The 14,054-nt window shown below is 28.4% G+C and overlaps 1 protein-coding gene across 1 annotated transcript; it reads right to left on the reverse strand.

The window, feature by feature from the left end:
- Positions 1-1,168: 1,168 nt before the first annotated feature.
- Positions 1,169-11,776, reverse strand: LOC105361019 (solute carrier family 35 member F2). Its single transcript, XM_011498103.1, has 8 exons — positions 11,499-11,776; positions 8,927-9,036; positions 8,242-8,435; positions 3,611-3,773; positions 3,022-3,178; positions 2,647-2,857; positions 2,391-2,515; positions 1,169-1,718 (listed from the first exon to the last, which is right to left on the reverse strand). Exons 1-8 carry the CDS (start codon positions 11,672-11,674, stop codon positions 1,427-1,429), a joined length of 1,428 nt encoding a protein of 475 aa, XP_011496405.1. The 5' UTR covers positions 11,675-11,776; the 3' UTR covers positions 1,169-1,426.
- Positions 11,777-14,054: the final 2,278 nt, after the last annotated feature.

Consider the following 14,054-nt stretch of genomic DNA (forward strand, 5'->3'; position numbering starts at 1 on the left):
TGATGTCATTTGTCGTATCGATACTGTTTGAAATATTTCATAATCTTTAATCTCTACCCTGGCATTGATATTTTTATCTTATAAATAAATAGTATAGGCCCTTAAAACATTATTACTTGAAATATTAATATTCATAAAGAAATATTCTAAATAAGTATTTAATGTATTAAGCTGTCTAATAAAATAAATCGGTAATTGGCGTTAATTATAAAATATAAGATTATACGTATAAATGATTTAAAAAATGTATTTCACAAATTTTTAATCTCCACATAATTAAACGATCTCATCCAATATTATTACTATGAGATACATATTAAAAATAATATTTTTTCAATCGTGTGATTCAATAAATATTAATCAAATTTCTTCTCCTGAAATTTCATTGAACGAAAACAGTACTATGTACTATCATTTAGGACGTTATCATTTTGTATAATATTTTAGATAGTATAATTATGTTATAAAGTTTGTGACAACACATTGACGACGTTAATGTGAAACTGTTGTGCTTTAAAATTTCAAAACATTCAACGGAATAAAATATTTAATATAATATAAAATTTTCTATCTTTTCTTGTCATTTTTTTTTCTTTTTTTTCTTAACTTCTTATACATTGCGGAGAAAAATATTATTTCAAATTTATCTATAAATTTTTTACGACAATTATTAAATAAAATTTTATTTTACATAATTCATTATAACATTTGTTGGCTTTTAAGGAAAGTAAAGTATTTTCCGAATTATTATGCTCTTTGTATTCATTATTATTTATAATATTAAGATAATTTTTTATTTCCATATGCTTTTAAGAATTAGACATCTACAATGTATCTGCTTTGATTTTATCGCCTTCAATGGAGTAATCCTATTTTGTAAGTACTTCGTACTAATTAATGAAAATAATAGTATCGTTAATCATTACTTCAATACAAAATTCTATAACACTTTTATGTATACTTAGGGCATAATTGTGATAATACGCTGGTGCTGTCTATGGAAGACGCATTTGTATATTACTTATTCAAAAGTTTATTAAATATTAGAAACAAAGAAACAAAATTGCAGGTAAGTTTAGCTATTAAATGGATGGCGTTTCTATTTAAAGGACGGCAAAATATAATCAATACACCATTAAGAGCCCCATAATATATTTATTAGGTGTTCGATTTTCTATTGATTTCAAGACTTCGGACGCAACAGTCGATCTCGCTTTGAAAATTCTCGTGTGCATGTGTCGGGGCGTGAAGCACGTTCACGTGCTTGATTCACTTCATCTCCTCGAATTTCGTGCTCGGAATATGTCTCATCCTGCAGTATCCGCCAAGGCGCATGGAATTTTGCGCACGTAACGACGACCAATCGATCAGATCCAGAAATAACGAGTCCATATTAGACATAGTAACGGTCCCAGTCCATCATCCTCTACCTGGGCGTTGACTCGCTACATCGTGAGCGCGTGGTGCCATGGCCCTCGTGGAGATTGGTGCTCGAGGGTATCCTGGCCGTCGAGCGACTAGCCTTGAGATTCGCCTGGCTGCCGTAAAATGATGTGAATGCCGTGTCGGAACTAACGCTCAATGGCAGTGACGTCGCATCCATCGTCTCACGCTCGCTGCCGAGGGTCGAGGCGCGCATGTCAAGGGTTCCGCTCATCCCGGACATGCCCGAGCTCGTTGCCATCTCAACCTCGCCGATGTCCGGGTGCGCCATGTGTCTTAAAATAATGTCACTTTATAACGTCGTTAATAACGTGAATATGAGAATGTGCCTATTATTATTAAATGTTACGTGCATCGCTGCAAGTATAAAGCATGAAAAATCGTAGGTGAAAGATGCAAGATCGCAGTATGTAAGGATATTTATTCGAATATTGACAACTAACGATTTGGCTATTACAGTAAGATAAAAATTCTTTTTTTTCAAAAATAATTAAGTAGAGCAATTTATATATGACGTTTAAGATCTTTCCCCTGCAATTTCACTTACTAAAATTTATTACAAATGCATTTTTACGCGCTCAAATTACTATAAAGTATCTTTTGTTCTTTTTTTGTTTTAAATAAACTTAATATTATTTTCTTTATTCAAGACAAGTGTTACGGAAATTATCGAAATTTCATATAGGAAGAGCAAGATTTTAATAAAATAATTATTAATTAATTTACTATCATTTGATTAATAACATTTGATAATAAAATTGTTTTTATTTGATAAATATATTGTTAAAAGAAATTTTAAGTAACATAAATAAGATGTAATAACCACTAATTTTAATTTAATTATTTATGACTTATAGTAAAGTACAATTTTAATATCGTACTCGTATCTTTTGATTTTTAAATAAGTATAATAAATAAATTATAAATATAATATATAAAAAAAGTACCTGTAATCGGGAGCTGTAGGCTCTGTATGTCGTCTTTGAGAACCTGACATCGGCGTCCTTTTAATAGCGTAAATGTAAATACCAGTCATGGTCAGAAGATATGATACGAAATACAGCGTGTGGAACTGCAATTCATTAATAATTTAATTTAGCCAACTTTTTCATTATTAGCTCTTTCGATAAAACTGAGATGAAACTAAATTGTGAGTGAAGATAACATCGAGTCAACAGATATTGATTCTTAAATAATAAATACCTTATATTGATGTATCAACATGCCGAAAAGTATGTTGAAGAAATCTGCTGTCAATAAAGCCAATTGGAGTGAGGTTGCGCCAGTTTCATATAAAACGACTGGTATAAGTGAGTAGAAGACAAATTGTGTTATGCAGTAAATTAATAAACATGTCATAATGATGACATTGTTGAATTGAAAGCTTTCAATTTGTACCCTTTCTAATACAGCTCTGAAAACAAGTTTTTTTTAATTTTTTTAAACCTGCATTATTCAAATTTAATTTAAATAAGAGGCATAACTAATAATTAATTTAAATATTTTGCATCAATTATTTCTCTTCTTTAATTGTATATTATGAAATTATAAATAAAGTATACAGTGCGATGAACTTACATTTGAGAACCGCACAATATAGTTCCAAAAAATCCCATCATACCAAGATATTCTATAATATCAATCGATTTTACAGCTAATTCTTGTAAAACAGTAATAATGGAAAACAAAACAGCACCACCGAGACAAAGCATATCACCTACCAACTGATTTTTACCTAAATAAGCATAAAATATTCATTAAATCAATAATAATTAATCGAAAAAGTCATGTTAAATATTAATATAACATTTAAGCTTTATTATGTTAATAAAATTTTCATGAAAAAAAAAATAGAAAAATACATTCGTCAAGTAACAAAAAATGTAATTATTAAAAACATTCAACTTGGGTGCACTAAAAATTTTATTAAAATGATCATTATTAAATTTTCAGTAACAACAAAGTTCAATTTATACAAATTAATTCGTTTACTATTCGTTTTTCTAGATTAAAGAATAATCATCCATTATCATTGATTTCGAGCTAATTCAGTTATTTGAAGTATTCAAAGAACATTGATGAACAACGTAGACAATTTTTACAATAATTGCTGCCCATCAAAACAAATAAAGCATTGTTAATGCATACACAAAATAATTTAATGTACCAGTTGATGCCGGATCCTTATTATCTTCGATACCCGCCCAAACTAGACAGCCAACTCCCATCAAACAAATAGAAACTCCGACGATGTGAACCATTCGGTATCTCACACCTAACACCAAACATGACAGCGCCAAAGCTACAGGAATCGCCACGCAATCTAATAACTGAAATGCAAATTACATATGAATTATCATGCATGTAAGAGCAATACAAACTCTTTATGAGCTAATACAATTTGGATAACATATATTCTTTATAAATATATAAATAAATAAATAAATATATATATATATATAAATATATATATATATATATATATATATATATATATATATGCAGTAAAATAAAAATCGATAAATAATGAAAATATTTTTTTAATTTTTATCACACGAATTTTAAGTATTAAGGCATAAGAAAGAAATTTTAATTGATACCATATTAATATTAAATTAATCTTAATTTTAAATATTACATGTCAATTAAATAATTTATCTAAATTTAATAGACTATAAATTAATAGAATAATAATAAATACATTTTTTTGTATATTCATGAAAATTGAATAGAAACAAAAATTTTTACATTTATATTATTGAGCAACAATTATTTGAATATCTTGTTAGGAAAATTTACATAAACTTTCTTTAATACATTAGTTAATTATACTTTTGTATACGCGAATTCAATTATTTTATTATCTTATTGTACAAGACCATTCCAATTTAACACTCTCATTAATTGACAAGTTGTTTGAATTATTATAATTATTAGAAATAGTTTTACATATAAAACTATATTTTTTATTAATTACAATATAACATATACAATTTAACTATAATTATAAAAATTTAATTAAAAATGTTGCTTCTTTATGTTATAACGCTTATGAAATAGTAAAATATGTTTGAGTTATGCAAATTAATTGATTTTTTTTTAATCCCAAGTGAATAATGTATTTCAAATGTATTTTTTCTTCTATGGAAATGATTTCCTCGAGTTCGTATTATAAGGATAAGAATAAGTTAATTATATAAAGAAATAATAAAATCGACAACGCTCAAAGCTAAAATACATCGAGATATGTAAATTTTTTTTCGGATGTCAATTTTAAAATTAAAAAAAATATAGGGCAAATAATTTAGAAAATATACTGTCATGTATAAACTAAGTTTTAAGAAAAGTCACATCAATTTCATTCAAAGCTCTCTGCCAATTATAACTATGGTAACAAATTTTATTCAAGAAGCCGTATTTAAAGAGTTCATAATAATTTCATAATATATAACTTCTTATTGGTCATTAATTATGACAAGAAAACTGTATACAAAACATTTAGAAGAACAAATTACAATTTTAACATACATCAGTGAAAAAACCTATTCGATAGATTTTAGACAATAACTACGGTATATAAATAATTGAGAGATCATTTAAATATTTAATACATAAGGTAGTAGATCTTTAATGTATTATTAATTATGCAAGTGTAATAAATTCAATAATAACGTAAAAATAATAATCATTACATAAATATTATATATTATTTTATTCACTAATTAATGTATATTTTTTATATAATTTAGAGAAATTAAAACAAAATATTTTGTACATGCATGTGTGAAATGTAAAGAGAGCAAAAGAATAAAAGAAATAAGGAAAAAATAGGGTACATTCAGGTAGTGTTCAAGTAATATGTAAGTACGGAGATTTAGTACCTCTGACCTAAATTAAAGCCGCACTTTGCTAAAAGTATCAGAATCAGAATTTTACTTGCATTAGTCTTACGGTAACATTTCACGTTTTAGTGAATTTTCCTGTTTTTTTTTTCTCTTTCATTTCAACTCCTATTTTTCCATCTATTACTGTATTTTTCTTTGACTTTTTTTTACTTTTTAGCTATATATTTTTCATATGAATTAAGTTCGTATATATATATGTATATATATTGCAAACGTATTATAATAATGTATAATAATTATTTAATTATTAGTATGTACAATTATTTAATAAAATACAATCGATTAAATTTAAACAGTCTTTTATAAAATAAATAATGTATCAATATTATAAGATTATAAAAATTAAAAAATTTCTCATTTATGTGGAATTGTATATATAAGGTAATTATGTTATGAATGTGCAAATTAGTGTAAAAATATAAAATCTATGAACTGAAAAATCAATAAATCAATAAGACTTTCTGGAGTTCAGAATATATAAAAATGTTATAAGATATGCAAGTATATTTTATGTACATTACTTTCTAATATATTCTTATTCTTATTCTCAGTGATACGGATTTTTAATGGCATTAGAGTGAAATTTAAGTACACAAAAGCAATGCATACGTTAATTTAAAATTTTTTTCCTTAATGTAGTACGTTTTTTACTTTTAGTATCCAAATAAAAGAATGATATTTTATATATTTACCCAAATATTTTTTAAGATGTCAAACAAAGAGAATTAATTTATAATGAATTGTATTTTTGAAAATTTCACATTTCAGTAAATAGAAGGTATTGCAATGCTGTATTTCTCTGTTAAAGAAATAATATTTATTCATCATTGTAAAGGCCAAAATATATTCATATAAAAATTTATTTCTACGTAACTATTATATAACATAAGCAATTATACGGTTATTGTAGAAAGCTTTCTATAGTTTGAAAATTTTAAGCAACATTACATTGAAATAAAAGAAATAAATATCAATATATTTGTCTAGAATTAGACTAAACCCCCAGATGTTCGGTGGGAGGATTGCCCGCAAGTGGAAGGATTAGCGCATTTATTCAATAATTAAATACATTTGCTTATAGTGCTGGTTATTGCCTTTTATTTTACAGACTGCACAATAATGATGATTCTAAGATGCTGTTGAAAATCAGTGAGATTTTGCATTTCAATGGTAGATGCCACGTGGTGTTAGCATGCACTACGTGGCGAGGTAGGACGTCGTAAATCTCCAGATCCTCTTGATATAGTGTGCTTGGTGGTAAATAGTTACATTGGTAGTAAGAGGTCGTAAATCTCTAGGACTTCTTCGTGTAATGCTATGCGATGGTAACGTATTGAGAGATGCCCCTTTTGGCTTGGTGCTTTTCGCACACTTTAAAGCCGTTAGCGGGAGTTTCGCGATTCATGTTTTACTCACAGAAATTCAGTTGTTTTACCGAATCCTGTTATGAGTGCGTAAATATTTCGCTTCTTATAGTCGTATTCGTCTTATAATGCAATCAGCACTCTTGACTGCTTGAATCATAGAGCACTTGACAGTTATAAAATATAATGGTTTCACTGTATTGGCTTGCTAGTTTATCGTTGCAGAGTCTGCCTAAATTATGTACGTATAATGAGTAAAATGAGTGGCTGGTGTGTGGCTGGAAATGCTGACCGAATGGCGTAATGACTGATAACTGTTTGATTAACTGATTCACAATGAGCCTATAAGCCTGTTGAATACAACACTGAAGGCTTGATCGTTCCGTGGCGGCTCTGCTGAAAGATACCGACTGTTCCATGGCGGTCCTGCTAAGACAGACCATGATACCATTGCGTCTTCACTGAGAGGGTTTCACTGCAGGAGCAGTTCACTGCAATATCAGTTTACTGAAAGATAGTGAGGCTCGTCGCGTCTTAGCTGGCAACAATGCATAGGTGTTTCTATGCCGAAAGTCTTGTATGACGTCAGAGACTAAAGCTCTAGAAAATTCTAGGATTCCAGAAATATAAATTTTAGAAGGTTCGAGAATTTACAATCGAAGTGACTATGCTGAAATATTGTAGGACACTCGAAAGCAAAGAGTAGAATATTCGAGAATCGATGCTTACAAACACAAGAGTTAGAAGGCTTATACTTCTCCCATTTTTTAAGTTCTTGGAAAATGCTCCAATCCCGAACAATATTACTTATTTATCGATTTACTAAAATATTTTATCTATAAAAAACCTGCGATTACAAATTATACACGTATATATTTATTTTAGAGAAAATTTATTAACTTAATTAAAAAGTTCATAACAAATAAATTTATTATTAAATATAAAACATCGCAGGTCTAAATTTACCAATAAAAGCGAATTATTCGGATTGTTCAATTATTGAATATGTGTAACATATTGGATATCTCCTGGTATGAATATGAAATTGTCAATCAACATGTCTATATATATATATATATATATATATATATATATATATATATATATATATATATATGATTATAGTAATTATGAGTGTTGTATTATTGTTGTCGGCTTTATTTTTTTCTTCGTGTATTAAAAAAAGTAAATTCGGCTCAAGCGCGGTGGCGTTTGATAATCGTACTTTGTTATGAGTTTATTGTCTCGGATTCGTAAGGATTCTAAACAAGTGGCAAGTGGAAAATTGACAAAACAGCGCGTATATAATATGTCCGTGACAATGCACGATAAAACTAAAGGTTTTATAATTAAAAGCACAATTAAAATTTGTCATAATCAAAATGAGCATAAAACGTTTAATGACAAATTTAGTTGTAAAATATAAAGTTTAGTATTAATACGAGTCGATCGTAAATTTCAAGAATAGTATCGATTAATTGCGTAATGATATTGTGCTTGATTGTTCGTTATATTAACGAAACACTTACCTGAATGCTGGTGAGACTAGTGAATTGGTGGGAAGACGTTATTAAAGTGTTAGCTTCTACGTCGATCAGCGCTAAGAGCAGGTACCTCCATCCGCGTGCCCTGATAACGGAAATGAGACCTTTCCCGGCACCACGACAAGACATCCATGTGGTGTATACCAGCAGCATCATTAGGTAGTGGGGCAAATTTTGTCCTGCAATGTGGAATAGTGTTTGAACACTGTGCACGTGCATTCTTTTAATCGCTATCAAATGCTTTTACAGAATGACTGACGAATATTAAGTAAACAAAAAGAATTTACTAATAGTACTAATAGGTATTACTAATTATGTATTTTTATATGGCAGTAAGATAAGTTTTGTTTTTTAGATTATAAATAGAAAATGTAACGAATGATATATTATTGGATATAAGAGAACACTTTAGGAAATTGACATTTGAAATGTACACTCCTCTACCGCGCTCATACTCGAATCTCAATTATGATAATGAATTTAGTACAAATTAGAAGTCTTAAAAAGTATCGATTTTATTATTAATACTATTATTAACACCACCACTACCACTACCACCACTACCACCACCACCACCAATACATACTACCACTATCACCATCCCTTTCCTCCATTAAACTTATATAATTGAATTTTTGTGAATATTTGATTAAAAGAATAAGTGCCTTACCAGTCGGTAAGTTTATGTGATATGAAGTGTTGACATGATGATTAAGTAACGTCATGAAGCAAAGCACCAAAGATAAGAATTGACCCATTATTATTGCTCTCCACACTGTCCTATAAGCAATATTAATGATTCATTAATGGCGTAAAATGTTCTTTCGTGTCCTTTTGAATGCACATTTTTTATTCAGCAATTAATATAAAAAATTATTTCAATATTTCACATTGAAAGATATTTGAACGGGAAAAGAGTTTAAAAAGATATGATTGAATTAAATTCTAATACGAGTTATTATTGATTAAATTATTTTTGTCAGAAGCTATTGAGGAAAATATTATCGATGTAATTTAGTAACTTCCACGAAATCTTGAATATTCAAGTTTATTAAATTTTTTTATTACAAATATTTTTTTATTTGATAAACATAATATCATAAATAATAGCTTTAAACATTTTAAATTTAATGCCATTATGATAATGTTGGTAATCGTATTAATTGAATTGGTATTAATTGAAACTCGATAGTTCATACAGAAATATATAAGCCTTTAATAAGAACAAAAATATAAATCCTTAAACTTTATGTTATCTGTATTCGATTACACTTTCTTCTCATTTTTATACGCTGATTAAAGGGTTACCCTTTCTTGAATCTTTTTAAGTATTTACCTTTAAAACTTTTCTTAAAAGAATATAAATAAGAAAATTAATTAATTTTTCATAAATAACATATATATTATGGCATTTACATTATTTACGGCTTTACTGATGAATTACATAATGTTTAAATTATTTAAATATCATTTTGACATTTGAAATTCAACGTAAATTAGCAACTCTTCCAACTTCTCCAAATTGAAACATAAATATTTGACTTTCTATTTTCTTTTTCAATCAATCTATATTATATGCACATTTTAGATTATATAAAAATATTAGACTCTTAAAATGGAGTGAATTTAAAACATTTCTTTATGGATTTTTTAATTTATTTGATATTCATAATTATATTTATAAAAGTTTATAAAATACATTTTTTTATATAAAAATGATCAACTATATATCGTACAAAATCGTCAAAGAAAAGAAAATTATAAAATGGTTATATTTGAATATCCATTTATGTAAAGCATAAAAACACATCAAAAGAAGTACACTTATTTTCAAGTAACAAAAAAATTTTTGTAAAAGCACAAATTCAATAATTCGTACAATCATAATAAATTCGATTATACAATATTTACTAGAATCCTAATGAAAATAAATTATCATTTATTTTTATGTTTATTTTTATATTTTTATTTATTTTAATGAAATTCGAAGATTCTGTACCGAACTTTGTCTTTATTTTAATCAATTGTATAAGTATGTTATTTAATATTCCATTTAATTTTTTATTTGCTTATAGTAAAATAAAATATAATTTTGTAGTCATTAATCTTTTACACAGAAATAAAATAAAATTTCATTATTAATAATGACATGTCAATTTAAACACATATTACAATAATGATCTTCAAATTTTTATAAAGAATATAGATTATTGGTTGAAAAATTTAAATGAATTTTATTGCAATTTTATCATAATAAAAATTATGCATTATAAAATGTTAATATAATAAATCGGATTTCTAAAATGCCATTAATAAATCCCTTATAATTTCATTTAAAATGATTCTAAATTTTATCGGATATTTCAAAATGAACAATATCCTCTTTGCAACTAAATTTAGAATGTGATCTTTATGAATTATTTTCATTTTTTATATCAAGATTTTTAAATGTATTAAAAAAGAATAAGAAATAAAAATTATGATAATTCATAGTAACGAAAATTAAAAGAACCTATTAAAACAATAGTCGAGAATTATATTAGAAGAAAATAAAATAAATAACGTTTATTTGTCTACAACATTTATATAAAACGAATTATGATTGCTGATAAAGTATTTTTCTTCAAACGAATAAAAACAACATAATATTCATGTATAATAATTAAAATTTATGCTTTATGACAATAAATATTACTAAACGTAAATGGAAGAATATAAGTATGAATTAATAGATTAAAAATTCGATGACTATCAAGCAAATACACCGTAATTGACATTGAATGAAAGTAGTGCGTAAAGACATTAAGTTCTTGATCTGGAAGGAGGCTGATAGGTAAATGTAAATATAAATATTGTACAATTGTAAGCGGCATTGGAAAAGTCAGCATCAAACGCGTTGAATTAACGACTCGAAGCTCCGGGGTGGAGCACATGAAAACCGAAGGTCGAGTCTGATGAGATAAGTCAGATTAGGGAGAAAAGATGAGATTGGTGAACAGCACGAAGAGCCCAAAAAAGGGAGACAAAAAGAAAAATAAAGAAAATAAATACTGCGGAAAATAACGATAAATACTACTCGATTCACAAATCTCGTGACGTAGATTACGGCTTTTGTATCAACCCCAATGGCTCTATCCATTAACCCAGTTATGCATCATCCATGTACCCACGCACGCACGCACGCACGCACGCACGCACGCACGTAGGCAAGTAGGCTAACCAAAGGACAACGGCAAACGTACCACTGGCCGAGTTCCGAGACGTAATATTCGATCTTGTTGCAAAGGCCGCGTCGCGCGTTCAGCCCGAGGCTCGGCCCGTGGTGATGGTGATGTTGCTGCTGGGGCGGCTGCTGATGCTGATGATGGTGACCGAAGTGAACGCCCGGGGTGGCGGACATACCCGTGACGTGCTGCATCCCAGCCGGAGGGTTGAGCTCGACTGCGCCGTGTCACTCGCCCCGCCCGTCACGGCCCCTCGGCTGATGACGGTTTCGCGACCGTCCCGCGCCATCCCCATCTTTCCACCTCAGCCTCGCGCTTTCTACGGGGCTCCGTTTTATTACTTCCCCTCGCGTCACGGGCACCCTTTGGTCTTACCCTCGTGGAATGAGAAGCAGCGGTCAGGAGCCGAGCTTACCTGCATCATAGTCATTCGTAATCGCTGCTTCTTCAAGGGAATTGCCCATCCGCGTGTCCATGGCTAAGCCCTGATTCTAAGGGCAATTTAGAACCACGGGAGCGCTACAAATAAGCCATCTACAAAATTGCGGAAGAATGTATGCGATTTCGGATGCATTGCGGAAATAATTCTATATAATATAATAATGGGCGTTAAAGTCTGCTAAATTTTCGACTGTTAGCAAAGAGTGAGAAAAACATTTATTTGCATCTGCATTTGTGCGAATATTCATGTCATTCTAATAGAGGATTCATATTAATCGATTAGATGAATACTTTACTATCTTCGTTTTATTTTCCCGAATATCTTGCTTCTATTAAAATATTATGCCTCCATTCGCAGGATTAAAAGACGTCATATTCTTTTAGGCATTTTATGTAATACACCAACTGTCTACCATTATTATTATCATTATTATTAATTTTTTAATAAATTTACATTAATTTTAGATTATGTCTATCATATATATATATATATACTTTAATCAAAATGGTTATTAAATTTTTTAAAACAAATGCTTCGTATATTTAGAATTTATATATATGCAATTTTGATTAAAAATATGTTGAATTAAAAATATTCTCTAAATTTTTCAGGAATTGACTATTAAGTTTTAATTTTCTTCTTAATGTCGTTATATACAAATTATATACAAATAAACGCCTTTCATAGCTTTGTTACACTTAACAATTAGTATATCATCAATGGACAAATAAAAATTAACCATTAATTATGATTATTATTATCATCTTTCATTATGTGTAAAGTTTAGTTTCACTCGATTCTTAATGTCTATTTTGTTTAGAACGCATATTCGTTAAAAACAATATGAAAAACAAGATATGTATAATAAATAAAATGCGGAATCATCGGGCTGTCATAGGAATATACTGTACTCAAAGCTTGACTGAAAGATCACCAAGGAAACGCAATCAGTAATTAATGAATAGGTGCAGTAGATTAAACTCTCTAAGTTATTCAACTAGTATGCAGTTTTACGAGTATGGAGTTAAATTTGATAAATTTGATTTGAAATAGAAGAAGTATCGTTTAGAATTTTGGAAGCAAAAAAACTGTACCCACCCTGGAAAAATTTAACTACCAACTATTCATATTGGATGGGTACATTGATTGCTTTAATTAATTACATTTAAACAATGAAGTGAGTAATTGATATAACTGAATTTTTTAGTTAATAACGTATAATTTAGACGTGAAAAGCTGTAAAAGGAATATTATTTTTACAAACTTATATACTATAAGTACTATTAAGATATGAAAATGCTTCGATAAGTATAATCTATAAGCTTTTGCAATAATATAATAATGGCAACATTTTTTAGAGTATAAAAAATTTGATTAAAATATTGATTCGCAAAAGGCCTCATTTTGACCGTATAATGTAAATTAACTGAAATAACGTACGTACGTGTAACGTTCTATTCGTAAAGTTTCACAGGGAGAAAATCTGAATATACAGAAAACATCAAATGTATGAGTCAATATCGATGTATGAGTAACCATCCAACATATGATAAGTTTCGATGTATTTAGCAACACTTACGGTTAAAAATGAATTACTCATGTTCAACTAGGATTTTTATTTCTTATTAAACGATACTTTAAAATTCGTAGAACGAATTTATACATATTTAAGTTAAAATTCGGCATAAGATGCCTTGGTAACTAATAATGGTAATATAATATGATAATAATGGTAATATAATAATAATGAAAATTACAATGAAAGCACATACAACGTTGTACTAATATATAAACTTTTATTTAACGGTACGCTAATTGTTAAATGATCTTCATACATTGCCATCTATTAACGAAGAAATTTTATGCTTATTAATTAATTTCCGTATTAATAAAGAATCTACTAGATGAATGAAGATAAGTCACGCACGAATTTGACTAAATTAAGAGCGAACAAAGTACTCGTGACACAAAAATGTTGTATACGCAGCAAAAAAATCAATGTATTGGATGTGATAGATAGAGGTGAGGGTATACTTCATGGATCTTGACTAATTGATTCTACGTAATATACTAAAAAGAAATTACCAATTTTATAAATAGCAGTTTTTTAAACAACATCTCTATAAGTAGTG

The sequence above is a fragment of the Ceratosolen solmsi genome, unplaced genomic scaffold, assembly GCF_000503995.2.
Source record: "Ceratosolen solmsi marchali unplaced genomic scaffold, CerSol_1.0 scaffold10, whole genome shotgun sequence".
Classification (NCBI taxonomy): domain Eukaryota; kingdom Metazoa; phylum Arthropoda; class Insecta; order Hymenoptera; family Agaonidae; genus Ceratosolen; species Ceratosolen solmsi.

Coding starts and splice junctions, on each gene's coding strand:
- LOC105361019 (XM_011498103.1), bottom strand. CDS start 11,674: ATGCAGCACGTCACGGGTATGTCCGCCACCCCGGGCGTTCACTTCGGT. Junction 9,037..11,498: donor GTCTCGGAACTCGGCCAGTG/GTACGTTTGCCG, acceptor TATTGCTTATAG/GACAGTGTGGAGAGCAATAA. Junction 3,774..8,241: donor CTAGTCTCACCAGCATTCAG/GTAAGTGTTTCG, acceptor TTTGCATTTCAG/TTATTAGATTGCGTGGCGAT.